A 19,297-nucleotide genomic window follows, 5' to 3' on the forward strand; every position below is an offset into this window, starting at 1 on the left:
AAATCCAACAATCTGCCCAACCCGTTCATTAATTTAAAATGATGGGTTGGATCAATTGGGTTATGGATTTTGTTGGATTGTGTAAGAAAGATCCAACCTATTCATTGGGCGGATTGGGTTTTTTATGTAGGCACCCAATACCCAACTTATTTGAAAGTAAATACACATATGCCCAATCACTTGCATTTTGACATGTGTTAATAATTCATTGACCAATTTGCATTTAAAATTCTCATATATATGTTTTCAATCAGTTTTTAAAATTTTTATTTAAAAGAAAAAAGAAACTTGAAATAAAACTCATAGTTATTTTACTTTTATAACAATAGTTAAACTTGCTCAACTTTTATAATAATTTATTATGCATTTTAAGAGTATGTTGTTTTCCTCTCCCTTTTTTTTGTGGTTGTTCTCAGGTTACTACTTATTTCTGTTTGTTAATATTTCGTGTACATAGAATAGAGTTTTAAATTTGTTCTAATTACATTCTTTTACTTTTCTCTAACTTGTTTTATTTCATCGTTAATAATTCCTCATCAATGTTATAATACAACAAATTATATGTCTATTACTTACATTTTCAAGCATAATATAATCTAGCATTCAATAATTTAAATACATAGAATATTAAAACTTACAATAAAACATATATGAATAGTAAAAGTGTTAATAAGTTATGACAAAAAATAAGTTTCAATCAATTACTAGTATTAAAAAGTATAAAGTAAAACAAAATTTTTTAGCTAATCTATTTAAATGTACAATTTATTATCTAAAATTCACAATACAAGCAATATAAAATATTATTCTATTTATGATGTATTTCTAAGGAACTTAGGAAGTGAGTGGGTGTTTGTGCATGTGAAAGTGTGTTAGTGTGTACAAATATGAGTGTATTTGGATAGTAAATTATTTGAGATAATTTTGTAAAAAAAAATACTGTAGCACTTATTTTAAAATGATGTATGTGAGATAAAAAGATGATTGGAAAATGTGTTAATGATGCAAGCAAGTTAGCGTGTGTAAATAAAGTGTAAATAAGGTGTTATAATTTACAATACATTTATGTGTGTGAAAAAAAATCTTTTTATGTGTTAAAATGTATGTGAGAAAGTTTATGTATCAAAATGTATTAATTAATATATTAGGTCATATTTGGGTCATGAGTTTGAGATGACCTAATATGATACAATCCAAAATCAACCCCATCTAAAGTTGAACGGATTGGAAATAACTCATTTAAATAAAAACCCAATATAAACAACCCAACCCGCTCAATTGTCAGGTATACTCATTAATTTTGCGAAAGTAGTCTTTGATTGAATTTAAATTGAATAACCTTGATACTTTAGAGTGTAAAATATCTAAAATTGAAATTTAAGGTACAAAATAAAATAGTGATACAATTTCAACTATGCAAAGTGAAATTAGGCTAATAAAATTATTAGAGTAACTTGTTTAATATAGATCATTTTTGTACGGGTTGGAATATGAATTTGTATGTTTAAAGTATCAACTATCATCACCTCACCTAATACCATTTTGTTTCTTATGCTCTAGCCTTTATTAATAAAACAAGCATTTTTTGCTTTTTTTTTTTTTTTTTTCAAGAAACACTCTTCCTTTCTTTTAGAGATAATATCCTTTTATTGTAACAATAACTATAATTTTTTTTCGACAAAATAGCATCATTGTCTTGTGAAAAGTATTGGTATGTCTTACATTTTTAAAAATTTATTGCAATACACAATGAATATTTGTTATTTTTTTGACATATATTTGGTAGTTTTATTTTATAGTAGCAAATTAACTAAGATAAACATGATGTAGCAACATATATAATCTAATTGCTGCAAAATGTAACATAATTTACCCAAGATTCCACTTCTTCCCTAAATAACATGACAAAGTTTAAGGATAAACACCAAATAAAAAAAAAACAACAGAGAAGTAATAAATAATTAATAAACCAATTTTTTTAAAAATAAATTACTAAAAAAAATGAAAAAGCTCAAAGACTGATAAAACTGGTAAACCCAAAACCCTCTTGTTGTTTGCAACCAAGTCCAAGTCCAAGATGACTAAATTGAGATATTGGTCTTTGTAGGGGGCTCAATTGACAAAATGGGTTATGCTGCCTTTCCTTCTTACTGCTGTGAAATTCTACAAAAATCTTGGAGCCTATGGACTCCCTAAATCCATTTTTCTACCCTCCTGAATCATTTCTTGAAGATTTGGAATCACAGAGTTGAGCAAGTGATTTGTTAGGTTTGATGGAAGGCAGACGCATAAGAAGATTTGGGAGAGGCAGCCAAAGCAGTCAGACCCTTCTGCCACTTCGACTCACTCGCCTTACAAACGCTGTTTCTTGTTGGTATGCTCATCTCTCTCATATTAAAATCGATCAAAACCTTTCCTTGAATTTAAAAGAATTCTGGGTTGTGCTTGAATTCAATGGAATTCTATATCACGTACAGATGACAAATACTTGACAACTATGTGTAATACAGGTACTGCGACTTCAAAACATCTGTCTTGAATGAACCTCTATATCGATATGGTCGTCGTCATTCCAGGTTTGCCTTTTTATCACACACACACACGCACACGCAAAAAGAAGGAATTTCTCCAAGCTTTTTTTGTAAGGGAATCGTGAAAGACTAAACGTACATTGTTGAAAGATATGCTGCAGAACTGCTTGAGAGCTTTATTGCCTGCATCAGAAACTTATGTGGCAGATTGACTTAGTCACTTTAGATTTTTTTTCCTTTTTTCCATTTTTACGAACTTTGACATTTTTTTTTTGGAGACAAGATTGTTTTTTTTCCTTTGCTTATTTATTTACAATCGTTTCTGTTTTAGGTGTTTGAGAGTTTGGTTTTCGGTGGGCCTCGGGTTTAGTCTTACTGCATTGCTTGGAGTAATTTTGGTTAGTCACTGCGCCAGAAATTTTGTCACTATGGAATTGGTCCGTGGAAGTCATGAAAAACGTAAAAAGGACTGCTATCGTAAAGATGACATGAAATGGTGCTTCCTGGTACTATATCAAATTCTGTGATATGCAAATGACTTGATTTTCTTGTTTTCTGTGTGTTGTGAGGCAGATTCTTCTATGGGAATTTGGAGGAGCTATCCATCTGTATAAAGGGAATGATGGGATGATCAGTCTTTTCAACGGATCATTATTTGGGTTTTCCTCTTCGGTTAGTGTTCAAGTGTGCCATGTCATTCAAGTTAGTTAGGCATCCATGAAATTTACTGATAAGTTTTTGTTAGGACCAGCCCCAAGGAAAGATTCACTTTTAATAAAATGATCTAGATCTTATAGCTGTGCAGCTGCTTGTATCTTCTGTGCTGGTACCTAGCTTTATGGAATTTGTCTATTTCTGCAGTTCTTGGTTCCTGATTTAGTACGTTAATGAATAACATTTGGGGTTTTGACTCACTATAAATACAACTTTGGTAATGGAATATTCTAGCAGCCTATTGCTGTCTGATACATTGCTGTTGGTTAAGTTGTTTTTGGATGTATAGTGGCATTGGTGCCCAAAACTATTACTGAGAACCATATTGTTTTCTTGTTTGTCCAGCTATTTGTATCCTTTATTGTACATTAATTTAGTTAGGTGCATCTTGTTATTCTTCACTATTAGGGCAAGGTGATAATAGTCTCCTGCTTTTACTAAAGACTTGGGCTTTTTGTAAATACACTGGTTTCTAGACTTACTGAGATCTTCTTCATAGAGTTGGACACCTGAAATCATCTTTCAACATTGAGTATCCAAACCAACATGATTGTTATCCTCAATTTTCTTTATGTCTTCTGTGTCTGTGTATTAGAAATGCGACAGTTCATTTCTAATTCTATAAGAACCATAGACTCCATGTTATTTATAATGTGCAGCTAAAATTGATTAAAACCTGTTATCAAACAACTTATGTTCAACGTGCTTCCTTGTTCTTTTCGTAGCGTTTTAGATAAATGATCTGTATTCAAGCTAATTCTGAAAACTTTTTGCTAAATGAACAGAATGCAGACAACCAAAAAGTCAAATGTTCAACTTGTTTTTTCCAGTTTGAGCTGGAAATGTTGTGGTTAATTAAATAGTCCAATAGTAGAATAGTTCGTGTGGGGAGTTCGTTTTGATAGATGAATAGATCCATTAATCTGTGCTTATAGCAAAGAAAAGTAAACATATAAGTGAAACAGATTTTATTTCACTAACTAAAATTTGTATTGTCCTCAAGCTATTTCATTTCATTATCTCTATGTGTTGAGTAAGCTAAGCTTATCTTTTTGTCTAATAATGGTTGAGGTGAACAAAAGCTTTAGCTAAAATAGATGAGATCTAAATGATTAAAGCTGGGCTTCTGCTTAAATACAACCTTATGAACACTGTTTGTATGTATTCAGCTCTTAATTTATTTAAATAATTCCAAATCACTTTCGGACATACACACCTGATTTGTAGACCAACTACCACATTTTGAACAAGCATTTTGAGACTAATTTATTTTGCCTGTCAGTTTCAGATTTTGAAAGCATTTTAATCTTGTGTTTTTTCTGCAGATTTCCGGTCTAATCATGTCACTTCCTGATATTGGATACATCTTTCTGTCCTCCATTCTGTCTGTATTCATCCATGAAGTTGGGCATGCTCTTGCTGCTGCAAGGTTAAGATGTTCTTCACTCTTTTCTGTGGGTCAATGTGATATCATGCATGATGTTGCCTATATATTTTGTTTGATTCAATGATTTTTAAGTACACTCTGTCATGTCAATGTTACCTCTCTTTGTGGTATGTGAAACCATATTTATGAATACCAGCTCACGTGGATCAACTGGGCACCTGCTGGTTTATGCTGTTTTGAAAGAAATGCTTTTATTTGCTAACTCAATGGGATAAGCGCGGCAGATGATCTGACCTTTCTGTCATTTAGTAAATAATGTTAATGATGTCAATGTCCTAAGCAGGTATTTTTGACTAAACGATCAGGTATACATGCCAAATATCATCCCCTTTCCTCTTCCATGAGATGCTGAGTGATAAGTTAAACTAGGAAGGCTGCTTCTTGTTAATGTTAGATGCTTCATGATGGATACTAGTGCCTTTATCTAATTAGTATGGGATTTTAAATCTATAAGAACAGTTTGAACTTGAACTTTGTGTGTTATAAAATATTATAGCTTCTTGTTGGCTATACTTTACCATAGTTTAAAATAGACCGGATTTTAATTATGTATGTACCTCATCCCTGACTTGCTTTTACTGCATGATTGGACTAGCTTCTTGCTGACTTCATAGTTTTTGCAGTTAGGCTCCTCATTTTACAGGAGATTAGCAACATGTCCTAGTTGCTTTACTTGTGTACCTTGTCCAAGAGAAATTAGAATATAGTCAGATTATTATAATTGATATGATCTCACAATATGTTGCTGTAGGTGCCACTTATGGGTGAAGCAGTGAGGGTATACAGATGGAGTATATTGCTGTCTTTCTAGCGGTGTTGTTTCCAGGAGCTCTGGTGGCTTTAAATGAGGAGTGCTTGCAGGCATTACCAAGAAATGCTGCCCTTCGTATATATTGTGCTGGAATTTGGCATAATGCCACTGTAGGTTCTGGATGTAATTAAAATTCTTTCAATTTCTCTGACGTTTAGTCATTCATGTTTGTGCTAATATCCACCACTTACTTTGAACTGATTTATTGAACTTCCTGCAGTTTTGTGTGGTTTGTGCCTTGGTTTTGTTTCTACTGCCATCGATCTTGGACCCATTTTACATACACGGTGAAAGTCCCATGGTAACTTCGCGCACATATCTGTTTTGTTATCTGTTATAAACTCTTGATGTGTATAGCCTAACAAGTTCTTATCTTGCAACAGGTCCTGTATGTGTCTCCTATGTCACCATTGTTTGGTTATCTCTCTCCCCATGACTTAATTATATCATTAGATGGCACCCGCATTCATAATGTACAACAGTGGAAGGAGAAGGTTGCTCTTTTAAATTGGCAGCTTGAAAACTTACACAATTCTGGCGAATACAAAGGCCTCACGAAAATCAATGGCAGAATAGGGTATTGTGTGCCCTCTTATCTGATTAGGAACAGTATGCAGCTTCAGTTGGAAGGCAATTATACAAGTTGTCCGGATGAACTTTTTGCACTTGCAGCTAGCCCTTGCTTAAATCCAGCAGTGCTAGATAATGTAAGCATTGAAGATAATCGTGCTAGGGGAAGTGAAAGCATTTACTGCCTCAATCCTATGGATGTTATAAAGCTAAGAAAATGTGGTGATGGAGTGAGAACCCTTAGCGACCAAAGAAGATGCTCATGTTTGGAGGTAGGAAATTCATTTTTAGCATGCTGAGTAGGTACATTATTATGAGTAAAGTAAGATTTGTGTCTATATCATAGATGCGCCGAATAAAAAGTATTCTCTTTTGGCACTTGCAATGTGGCTGATAAGATGGTAGTGGATGCAGGAAGAATATTGCTTCGCTCCAGTCCAGATGCCAGGTCTAGCATGGGTAGAAATAACGTATTCAAGGCCTGCTTCTCCTGGATGCCGGAAACTTGCAAGAAATTGGCTTCCAAGATATGAGAATTCTGTTTCTGGAGAAACGAGCTGCGTTTCAAGTTTCACGTTTGTGGGTGATTTAATTACCCTGGGACATGCACTTCATTTGACTTCATATGAACCTCGTTGGTTGATGGATGTTGGTGCATCTCTTCCAAATATGCTGGAAAAGCTCTTTATATGCGCCTTCCATGTATCTCTCAGTCTTGCTCTTCTCAACAGTTTACCAGTATGTCTTCTGCAATTTATTACTTATTGGACTTTCCTCTTTTTGTTTTTACTTCTCTGCTGATAAGTTGCTTATAGGAAACCTCATGAATGCAAGATTGCTTTGGACCTTGTAAATGACTCTGGTGTTAAAACTTATCCTAGCAGTATTTAGCATCGAAATGGGATGCCTGATGCTTTAATAAGTTGACTAAGTCCCTTATTCGTGTTTTAGGGTAAGTCTTTGAGGTCTAATTTTGTTGAGGGTTCGTGTGCTGTGTGAGGGGCGGTGTGAATCAGCTAGGCTGCTTAAGCACTTCAGCTTTTAGAATGACAAAAATATCAGACAGGAATACCATTATAAATAGGCTACACCTCAGCATCTTTTCCTGAAATTTAGGGTCTAAATTTTCTTTAAACATAAAGGTAGATACCATTTTAGGTTAAGATTTCTGTCAGTTTTCCATTCTGTTGAAACCTGTACTGTTTTACTCTATTGTTTTTTTCCCCTTTGTTTTTTTGCTCCAGTTTCTTATCAAAAGAATTCTTGTGTTTTCATGAATTTATTATGCTTCATAACTGGTACCATATTGGTTTAAAGGTTCAATTGGCTGAGAATAAAGTTTAAAAATGATGAAACAGGGCTGGGGCTACTTACATGAATTTACTATTTCGTACCAAATTAGAGATGTGTTGATTCTTTTATTTGGTTCCCTAATATAATCGACGGTTGACTTTTAGAACGATCTCTAAGAAATCCACTTTTCCTTTTTTGCTTCCCCCTGTTTATTTCTCTGTCTTCTTGTGCACTTCACACAACATTCTCAGAGTCACGATCAAACACACACGTCATCCATGTGGTACGTCACATGTCCGCTTTAACTGGTCCCAATAACTAAGTAGTCATTGACACCAATCTTTTCCTCCCACACAAATAGTTTCTAATACTGCAGACCTTTCGTTGGACTTGGAAGTTGTGAAGAATATGAGGTCAGGAGCGTACTTCAAATTCATGTGTGAAGTACTGTAGGCACAATAGCCATACCCTTGCTGGTCTAAACCCATGAATTGGAATGAAAGAAGGCTTATAGGTTGAAATACGTCGGCTTTGGAGGTGCATTGATGAATCGTTGTATGCCTGAATTTTCATATGCTTTGGGATGATTACATCCAATGCTGTTGGATGATGTGTGAGAATTTGGTGTGAATTGCAAAAGAAGAAGAGGAAGGTAACCGGGAAGTAGGAGGAGTTCATTTCTCAGTTATGGACTCCAAAGTCAATTCCAAGACATCGACCTCTATATGTATGGTAACGTAATAAAAGCCTCATTAATTTTTTGATCTGAAATAGAATTAGCAAAATCATGGTAAGTAATCCAACAGGGCTGAGATAATGAAGTTTAGCTCCAAAGAATGAAATGGTATCACCTCAGGCGGCATCCTCTCTAATGTACAACATGATTTGTATCACATATGGAGAAACTTGATATAATCATATTCTACCTTTTGTGGCATATTATCTTGATGTAGAAATTTGATATGCTCATCTCCTACAATCTCAGGTGTATTTTCTTGATGGTGAATGCATTTTAGAGGTGATACTGCAATACTTCAATTTCTTGAGGCCAAGGGCAAGGAGAAAAGTTCTTCAATGGGTCCTAGTTGGAGGGACAATTCTTTCTATACATACTTTCTTGCGGATGCTCATTGTTAAATTCTAGACTGATCAACCTTTTAACTCTCCTTGCCACTGATTTTGATGTCTCTTCTAAAAGTCTCATGCATACAAGTATCTTTCATTTTGAGAATTTGGAGGCGATAGGCAATCAATCGGTTCTTTCCTGTGTTGTTCGTAGGGTTGAAAGATGAATCAAACTACTCGATGCTTGAATCGAATTCAGCTTGGTAAGAGATCGTTCACACTTAGTCAGCTAACTAGTCAAACTAAGTTTGAACAGCATTTTATATTTGATAACATTCAAACTTGATAAAAAAATCTCGTTCAAATTTGGTTCTGTAGGTAAACAAGCCAAATTTGAACAAAATATCAAACTCGTTAAAATAATCAAACAAGTTTGAATATTAGAATGTTCGACTTAATTAAACTCGTTTACACTCCTAATTTTTCAATACGTTCATTTGCATGTACCATAAATTAGTGTCCATTTCGTATGGTGTTTACATATTTGAAGGCTAACTAAAATTATATAAGTCCAGTGAAGTGATAAATGGAAGCCCATATTGATGTGGCCGGACTGTTACTTTTGGGTCTACTGAACTGCATTGATTTTGAAGTACTAATTTGTTACCTGGGCTAGCTTAAAAGATTCCCTTCTGGCGATGACATCCCATCCTGGTCCATGAAGATGAAATTTCTGGGAAACTGTGCAGCAACTAGAAAGAAACCTTCAGTCTTGGTGGTTTGTGCGTATGCTTTGCATCATTTGGGCCCAAGGAATGCCCGGGATCTATCAATTCATTACGTAACATAGGGTCCCCCACTGTTAAGGGCGGTGGAAATATGTCTTAGTCGGAATAGGACATCAAGGTGTTGGTCACAAAATTGGCCAAGTTCAAAGGTCTATTTTTGATCAATTAATGAATATTCCCAGAATCTATCCTGGTATGGTTTGCGCGGCCATGGCCACTGTACGAAAAGACAGGCACAACCACCTTATAATCTGGTTCAGTTGCCCCCTAAGAAATGATGAACAAACCTCCAGCAGACATGGATAACACGGATAGCTATTGCTGGAAAGTCCATTCCTTGTCTAACTCTAACGTCCCCCCGACTTTGGTGACTGCACAAGAACAGCGCTCATGGTGCATGCAAAGTAGGATGTCCCTGTGTTTTAGCTGCAACGTCATCTTCATGGAAAAAACTTGGAAAAGTAAAACTAAAAGTCCAACAAGTAATCTATCTTCTCGCGACGTAAATTTGAGTCGAGTCGTCTGGATAGGAGATTATTTGAGATGTTATTTGAAACGATTATTGTAACACTTTTTCGTTTTTGTGATTTGACGTATGCAAAATAAAAGATTGGTTGAAAATATTATAAAAAAAATTGTGTTGAAAATGTATTTACGATGCAAGCGAAATGTTATTCGGCAAAACTTAGCTATCCAGACACATTCATTATGTTAAGAATTAGTCAGATTGAAGTGGAATTGGGAATGAGTCCTCCTGTGTATGTTCGAATGGCTAACCTTAAGAGAAGCAACATCTAAACTACTTTTGATATGGATGGCTTTTACAGTTGAAATTGATAAAAGGGCTAAAAATGTACTAGGAAGTGCACAAATGTTGAGCGCACACTGTGCCAGGTGTCAACCCTGCATTGCCACGGGGCATTCTGGGAGTGGATCAATACCTGAGAACAAGAAGTCGGTGCTTCTTTTTAATTTTCATTTTGTCACGTAATCTTCGTCGTCGTCCTCGTTAATGTCTGTGGTACAAGTAAATAATTTTTGTGTAAGTAATTACCTATCCGAACATGCCGATTAATATTTCTCTTTTTTGCCACATATCACCATCTCACCTACTAATTCTACGAGCTCGTAAAGCATGATTCTGGCGGTTGCTTTTCATCAGCGATGACCCTGAAAAGAGGCAGTAAATCCTGCGCATGAGATATTTTTTGATTCAGTTATCTTTGTTGACGGTAGACATCTGTTCTTCCTATGATTTTATGCATAGATGAACACATTATCCCTTGGACAATGACAATATCTATGTATCTGTCTTTCATTGGACTCTCAAATATATTTTGGTTTATGTATACTATGGGCCGGGGCTCAAAAAAAAAACTTTTTTTTATTATTACAAATTGTGTGCATGTGTTTGGATTTATGTGGTACTAATGAAAAGCTTCAAAACTATATGTATATAAAATAGTAGTACTATGAATGGTAGACGAAGATGGAGACTGAAGGGAGAAAAAGTATCTTAGGCCGGTGGAAATGAGGATTCAAGAAACATCATCCCATTTGGCTCCACAGGATACAGCAGCCCATGAGTTCAAAATTCTCTGCTACAATTTTTTTTTTTTGTTGCTGCCTTGAATGGATAATGGTCAAATTAGGACGCTACGCAAATCCTTATCTGCTAACTACAAACCATCGAAATACAATTGGCTAATCCCAGCTGGGGATAACAAATACTATATCCCTATTCGGTTTTAATTCTCTTTGGAATATGGATGAAATGACAATTGACGCAGATAGGAAATTGTTTGCTACGTACTATGTCTTTTTTTTGGTTTGTGTGTGTATGTGTGCGCGCGCGCACGCGCGTACGTACGTGTTGTAGATTAATGAGGTTATTAGCACAGGAAAATATGAAGGATGAGTAGTCGGATTGTGCCTAAAACAACTGTTTTTGTTGTGAAATCATCGCCCACGTATGGTGTCGGCAAGTCACCAATTTGTTCAGAGGAGGACTCAGATGACTCAAAACTAGGATGTGTTCTTCAACTTAATCATTCAATCTAGGATATATTGGTTGAAATGATGATCAAATCTCTAGGAAAGAGACATGGGGTTTTTTTTTTTCTTCAAAATTTCAGGAGAGTTATATGGTTGTACCAGCTCTGTTTTTTGGTAAGAAACAAGCAACAGAAATGTATCGTTTTTGTTCAAAAATATTTTGGGGGCCATGATTAAATAAATATCAGTGGGAGAAAGAAATCTTTAGGTTTCATGTTTAGTGCGAAGATAATTTGTCGATTTGATTAGCCAAAATTGAATTATCTCCCTTGCATAAATTGGGTCAAACAAATTCTTTCTCAGCAGAAATCTTGATGTTGGTTTGGGAGATAATCTTGTCCTCATTATTTTTAACAAGAACAATGGTTTTCTTTTATTTTCTTTCTTTCTTTCTTTCTTTCTTCTTCTTGAACAATGAATTTGCAAATTTCCTGAACAATGAATCGAGATTTTACCAAACTCCCAATGCTAAATGTACGATCAATTTGCTAAATCAAGTTCTCAACCTCCCAAAACATTTCCAAATCAACACGAACGAACGAACAATATAGAGGAAAATGGCCGATGCTCTTGTCTTAATTGGTTCCCTTGAATTAATAATGATCTTCAATTATTTCTCACTGAATTAGGATAATTCCCACCACCTTCCTCAGATGAATCATTGCTTTCTTTTCAAGTATATATATATATATATATATTTTTTTTTTCTTTTTGGCAAACAGGCATGAGATCATAAAAGCAATGGAAGCATCACTCAAGATTGACAAAAATAAGAGGTGGGGTATTGATATCTAGTACCCACATGGTTTGCCTCCATTTTCTGACACACAAACACATACTCAATTTCTCAAATGTTTGCAGTCGGAAGAGAGTTAGGTAATGGTAGTTATGAAGTCTCTTTTCTTATGGTGTTGAACCGACCAACTCCCAAAAACACACACCAATTCTCTCACAGTAGATGACATGATAGTACTGTATAACATGGCGTTGGTTAATTACAGAAGATATTATTGTGCATGGAAACGAAACAACCAATAAAAGGAACAAAGGAAAGAAGCAAGAAGCAAGGACGAAAGGAGGACCATTGTTTGTTGTTGATAAGAAAAAGTTCACGAAAAAATGAGAAATTATGGTCGGACACGGCATCCATTTTTTCTCTCCAAGGCTGCCTTGTACAGCAGCAGGTGTAACAATCAGCTGCGTCGTTGCTGACTAAGCACCATAAAATCAACATCAAATTTACCTGGCCCTCGTTTAGTCAAGATTCAAGAGCCAGTCCCATGAAGCACCACCGAAGCAGCATCATCAAAGTTATGATTCATAAACTGGACTCTCTTTTACCCCACTGACCTACTTCTTTCTGTTTTGATAGTTGGATTCCTTGACTTCTAGTCTTCAAGATGCCAAAAATCTTCCATTCAAAGCATGTTGTTGGAAGAGATAATTGCAGGATCGATGTTAGAAAAGATGCTCGTGGAAATTCTTGAGAAGTTAGGAATTCTGGGCATTTTTCTTTCCTCAGGATAATTTTACTCATACATGGCTTTAGACTAAAACGATAGAACTCAAAAATTCGGCACGATGAAGTTGAACTTTCGTCTCAAAATCAATTAGTAAGGATTGGAGTTGCCTAGAAACTTAAACTCTTGATTAGATTAAATGTCCTAATTGAAAGAGGAATTAATGTGGACGATTTGGCCATCCACATGAACCTGACCAAAGTTTCTCAACAATTACCAAAGTGTTGTTCGAGCTTTGATCTATCTGAGAATATGTGCCTAACTCATCACTCGGCATGCTGGTCGAACTATTTTGGCTTATTTAGAACATGCAAGTTAGGTCGCTCTTCCTGATATACAAAGGCTTGTTAGAGCAAATTGTAGTCCTTACTCCCCATGCAAATGCAATTGGTTGGGGTGAAAATTTACCCCATATGTATATATACCGACAAAGATTATTCATGATTAGATGTGATTTATGCATAAATTCATAAATAATGTAAGGTAATTGGATAACAAAAATGACATGCGACCTCTAGGTTTCTGCTTTTGTCAAGATTTGGTGGTCTCTTATGCCCTTATCTTATACTAAATTAAGGGCTGGGATTGTAACTTGCATAATTATTATCACCTTGATCCAGCACGCATTCAAGGATAAAAAAAAAAAAGAAAACAACTACTAAAGATAAGAAACCAAAACGTTTAGGTAACAAGCCTAATGCATCAACCATTTCTTCTGGGCTGATAGTTTGTGGGACAACTCGTTAGGATTCCTGGTTCAGACATAGATCGATCCCTGATGTACTTGCTATATATGGTACAAGAAATGGCTTGCTGTGCCCTTAATTTCAGGCGCCTCTCCCTCCAATCTTTTGGTTTTTTCTCCATCCATTCTACAGTTTCTAGCAGTTAGAAACATTTGGGCACTCAGCAATTTTTTTTATTGGAGAAAAAGGAACTTGGAATCCAAGGCCACCAACAAACTAGATAAGTTTTATGAGTACAAATTACCATATGCGAAGAAGATACCTAAAATTTTAGGGACCTTGTCCGATCATGACGTACCAGTTAAAGCAAGAGACTGAATTGACAAGTGGGAAGTAGTACTTTGGATCAGAGGCATCACATGGGGTTTTACACTTTATGCTATACAAATTTCGGTCCAATTCGATCAAGATAATAGTTTTGATAGGCCAGAAATCCACAATGTGCAGATTAAAGATTTGCATGCCTTGATAAAGTAAAGAAAAGAGCAGACCATTGCTCTCAGGCAATGCCACTTCAATCCAGTGGTCGGTTTAATCAGTCGAAGACTCGATCAATTCCCCCTCCTATTTAGCTGCAGAAGTAGTGAGCTAGTGAAAGTAAAGAGGAGCTTGCGGGGGGGTAAAGTTGCTCCTACCATGTGGGCACCAGTTTCGGTGGTTATTAACTACCAAAACCGCTAAAAAAAAGCTCTTTTACTTTTCAGAAAAATCAACGTACGTGCACTTTTTTATTTTTTGCTTTGCTTTGCTTTTCTTTGGATTGCAGGGGATCATGATCATTTATCATTTGTCAACAGGTGTCTGTCCCTGACCTCCTGCTGCTCAAGAAATCAGCCTGTGCGGAAGCAGCGGAACATGACCATCCCATAGCCGCTCACATGCAAGAAAAGCAGGACCAATGACAAATCCTTCCTTTCTTTTGAATCTTTTAAATAAGTACTGCTAGCCACTGCCACTTTTTGCCAACGACAATGATGTATCTTGACATATAAGCCAGAGGCATATGACTCCAATTTTTTTTTTTTTTTTTTTTTTTTTTGCTTTATAAAGTAGGGGATCGTGGGATTTTAGAATTGGAGAGGGAGAAACGGGCTTGAGCTCAAGACTCTAATTTTCGAACTCTCAACGTTAATTACTAGACTAAAGTCTCCCTACAGCATAAAACTCCAATCGTTGAAAGTAAGAAAAGATAACTTGAAGAAAGTGGAGAACATCAATTTATTCCGGTGGTTTAAAACAGATAACAACATAAGAAGAAAGGCTTGCTAAATTCTGATAAACTAATGTACACATGACACTAGTGTTTTCCCGTCATCGTCCAGGTGAAATATATAAGATTTGAGTTCAACTTTTATTTTCTTGAAGACAAGGATGGTACCCTGAGATCTGTACTAGTATGCTTTGAATTGCAATAGTGCTAGCAGCTCCTTCGACCTCGAGCCTTTTGCTTGCATCTTTTTTCTTTCTTTTTTTTTTTTTTCATCTTTTCCCCATTAACCCAACAACTTTCACTTGGTTTCTAGATATCTTTTCCATATGTTTTGCTTATTCTACCAATAAATGTGGGAAAGTTGCTCAGTAAAAAGTCGCTGAAAACTTGTTATCTGAAAATCTTTGAGCCGAGCACCACGGAGATTCAGATTGATATTCACGAATTACGGGACTGATTATGCATGCTCCAGCATTGGAAGAAGGATCTTGCATGTTACTGATCAGTCAATGTCTTGGATCGCGAGCAGATTCTTTTCCTTTTCATCCCTAAAAAATATATTCAACAAAGAGAGTTTTTAAGTTGGTCTTTTTTTTCCCTCCCTTCCAAAACCCAAACACCGAGAAAAAGCCTCCGTTCATGCACTTCTAGAATCACCGTTAATCTTGTTGTCGAAGTACTAGTAACGTGGTTATACAGATATACTTTTCCATGTTAGTACAGTCGACTATTGGTCCTTTCGTGAATAAAATAATGACAGCCCTAAGATCCCAACGAGAAATTTTGGAGTAATCAGCTCTAACCAGCTCACTTCCTTTTAATAAAAATCTTATAAGTGTCTGAATTTCTGCTGTAAATGCGAGCATATGCTTGTATTAATTCTTGACATAATCTACTTATATAAAAGGATCAAACTTTTTTATACAATACTAGCGGGTTTTAATACATGTCATATTATTGTTATTTAAGTTTTGAAATACACTCGTTACGCAAAGTGGTATGCATCTATATCTGTTAGCGTAAAAAAATATTCACGTTGACATACTGTACAAAAGATTAAAAATGGACAGTTTCAGGCTATGCGTGACTTCTCCTTTCTAAAAAACTTTCTCGTTTGGATTGATATTTTTTCGATTTTTTGCAGAAAAATACATTGTAATGATGTGATACATGTGAGATACAAAGATAATTAGAAAATATGTTCACGAAAAATCTAAAACTTTTTTAGAAAAAAAAAAATGACAATCCAACCAATCTAACGTACCTTTTCACTCCATGTGGTGAACCTCTAATAGGGCATTTTGAGTTTGTTCAGGACCACCCCAAGACTTGGTCTTCGGATTATTCATGTTAGACCCTCAAGAGGGGAGTTGAAAAATTGCACAAATAGGTATCAGTCCCAGCTGATTGGACCACCCCTCAAGTTGATGTTAGGATCTTGGCACGTCATACCCGAATTGTTTAAGTAATTGAAATCTATTCCCATTTCTTGACAATATGATTTCTCATTATTGTTACCTTAGATATCATCTGCTTTGCTTTGCTTTCTTATTATGCCAAGTGTAGCTAGCTTAAGTTAAGAAATATTTTTCCGACAATCTTGAGGCAAACGATATATACTTTCTGAAATTCAAATCCATCGTAGTGCACAGCTCAAGAAATCACTTGAAGAAAATATCAGACGTTTTCTTTGATAATATGTTCAATCAGAATTGAAGGGCTAGCCGCTAGCTTGAGTAAGGGACAAACAAACCTCCCCAGGAGAGGACGCATTTACTATTGCTAGTCAATTTAGTCATGTTGCTTCTTGCCATCTATCCTACATTACTGCTCTTATTCGACAAGTCATAAAAGAAGGGCACATGAAGATTCAAACTTTTCTACGAGAAGGTCAAGAAGATTGAAATTTTTCTATGAGATTGTAGATTCTGATACATTGAACTTTCATCACCCATTCATTTTTATTACTCCCCGGGATGATTAACTCGAAACCAACCGAGATGGTACTATACATGTATATATATGTCCCTTTTGACTAAGCAATCTTCTTTCAGGTATGAATTATTTCCTGAAAATACAATCAGATAGATAAGATACACTTTTTGTCTGATGCAAATAATCACGGTGCTCGTGACTGGGGGACTTTTGTTTTTGTTGGTTTTAATGTCTTTGTTCTATTTTGTTTTACCCTGCCACGTGCATTCTCTTTTCATATATAGAATCCAAGTGAGATTAAACAGTCGAGCTGCTTGCACGATGTTTAACAGTACAAGGATTTGGAAAAATGTGGGAGCAGTCGCCACTCGACAGTCGACAGCTTTCATGGAAGATCGATCACCTGCTGATTTTTCATTTTAGTCGACAGCTTTTACCCTGCTGATTTTTATTTTTATTTTTTTAAACTGAAACAACGAATGTTGCTCGGTATATATTCAGGGGGTTGAAGTTCTGCCATGCAAGCATAAAAATTAGGGTTATATCACTTCTGCCATGGCGTTGATGAGACGGCAAGTCTTTTATTACTGCATCTATACTTCTGCTGCTACACGCGCACACATGCATATGTCTCTACAATAATAAAGCACTTGTATGTATGCAATTATTTGGTGTAAACATTACCCTGACACTTTCTTGCAACTAGTGGGTGGGGCAAACACTGTATGTAATGTGGGTGCATATTTTAGGAAAAAGCAAATAATAGATAATATATACTTAGAATAAAAATTTAGTTAGAGAGATTTTTGGAGGGTGTCAATTAATCTACCGGGAAGTTTAGTTTAGTGATAGTTACGTAGGAGCGTAAGGTTTTTCAAATAAGATGTGGATAGATAATGAAAAATATCGGAAGGGTAAATGTTAACACTTTTCGTTAATACCAAATCTCTGCTCACGCTTTATTATACGGTAAGATTTCAAGTTTACGCTCATAATCCACTAATATACATAACTGGTACGGGATACGTACACATAGATATAACTTATCTTACTATTCATAAATTGTGACCATATCCTTTGGTTGTAATTTTCATCCTACTATATTGTAGATTTGTAGCATTCTTGAAATCCCATTCTTTACGGCTAATTCTACAACAACTAACATCCACATGAACTTCAATGGAACTTCCAATAGTCAGGGGAGGACTGTTAAGATCTCTCTTCTGCTACTAGGTTCAATGTTCAAATCCTGACTTGTCGGTTGGGGTTGGGACGGATTTGGGGAGGGATGGGAGGAAAAAAAAAAGAAAAAGAAATTCAATGGAATGAATTTTCTCATAACTTCTGAAGCAAACGATAAAGAAGTTTGGTTATTAAGCTGGAGTTGTTCAAATGGTTCGATTGCCCTTTGACTATCCTTGAATTCAAGCCTTCAATAGCTCCAAAATTTCCCCTGCCACCTATCTAATCTTGGAAAAAAAAAAAAAAAAGGATTTGAAGAATCTTCCAGGAATCAATTATCCTAAATAGCCGAAAGTAACTGTTAACGTCACCCCATAAACTGCCGTCGAGAATTTAGAGACAAAAACAACACAGAAATACGTTACCAGATTAGCTACGGATCATTTTATACTAGAGTTTTTGGCAAACCTAATTTGACTGTCCATTCTTCTTTCCAATCTATGATAAGGACCCCTTTTCCCGGCCGGGTCACTAACTTCTGCCGACTTCAATTTGAAGAGTTGGTTATGTTTGCTATTTAAATGGTTTTTTTTTTTTTTGCGTAAATGGAAGAGCTCGAATTCAAAATTTCACACTTGCTGTCCCTCCCCCAAACCAACTCATTCCTTCCCCGGTTATGTTTGCTATTAATTATTGTTGAACAAATTAAATTAAGGACCAAACTTTACTTGCTTAAGAAAAGAACGGAACTTTACATCCCGAAGAAATCAGAAATATGTTATTTATTTCAAAGAAATAAATTTAATATGACACAGTTGTATCTTTTACGTAGAGATGTAAACGGCCCTAATCAAGTGCGAACACTCTAGTATTCAAACTTGTTTGATTATTTTAATGAGTTTAAAATGTTGTTTAATTTCAATTTGTTTATTTACCGAATCAAATTTAAACGAACATTTTATCGAATTTGATAGTTGGTGAATTAAGTTCGAACGAGATTTTATCAAACCAAACTGAATCTGAGTATGGAATAATTTGATTCATCATCCAATTCTACTTACAGAGTGAAAAATCTTGGGCTTAATGTTTAAGATAATAAAAAGAATAATAAAAGAAATTTGTCGGCAGAAGAGAAGTTAGCCAAGGAAGATTGGAGAAAAAAACTACCACTGTGGAAAACGAGAACGCGGGACCACCAAACCAAAACGCTGTACGGATAAAACGGTCAACGGTCAAGGTGGGGGTGACGACAAGTATGAAAAGCACGTGTCCCTAACGTGGCAAACTGCTTATAACGGACAATAACCGTGTCCTGGTCCTCGCTCTCGTGTTTGGTGTTCCGTGTCCGCACTAAAGGACAAGCTTCCAAAAGTCCCATTCTCCTAATTTCCAGCCGGGGGGGCCATTTTATCAAATTGTCAATTCAGGTC

The 19,297-nt window shown here is 35.7% G+C and overlaps 1 protein-coding gene across 2 annotated transcripts; it reads left to right on the top strand.

Annotated features, from left to right (window-relative positions):
* The first annotated feature begins 2,071 nt into the window (after nt 1-2,071).
* LOC113710510 (membrane-bound transcription factor site-2 protease homolog) lies at nt 2,072-8,597 on the top strand. Of its 2 annotated transcripts, XM_027233558.2 has the most exons (10): nt 2,072-2,374; nt 2,511-2,576; nt 2,863-2,929; nt 3,105-3,203; nt 4,571-4,674; nt 5,466-5,613; nt 5,724-5,804; nt 5,887-6,345; nt 6,488-6,811; nt 8,352-8,597. In XM_027233558.2, exons 1-10 carry the CDS (start codon nt 2,274-2,276, stop codon nt 8,508-8,510), a joined length of 1,608 nt encoding a protein of 535 aa, XP_027089359.2. In that variant the 5' UTR covers nt 2,072-2,273; the 3' UTR covers nt 8,511-8,597. The 2 variants fall into 2 exon arrangements, with proteins under 2 accessions (XP_027089359.2, XP_071922282.1); XM_072066181.1 differs by lacking the exon at nt 2,863-2,929 and having other exon boundaries at nt 2,323-2,374.
* The last annotated feature ends 10,700 nt before the right edge of the window (nt 8,598-19,297 follow it).

Source organism: Coffea arabica, chromosome 9e, assembly GCF_036785885.1.
Source record: "Coffea arabica cultivar ET-39 chromosome 9e, Coffea Arabica ET-39 HiFi, whole genome shotgun sequence".
Classification (NCBI taxonomy): Eukaryota; Viridiplantae; Streptophyta; class Magnoliopsida; order Gentianales; family Rubiaceae; genus Coffea; species Coffea arabica.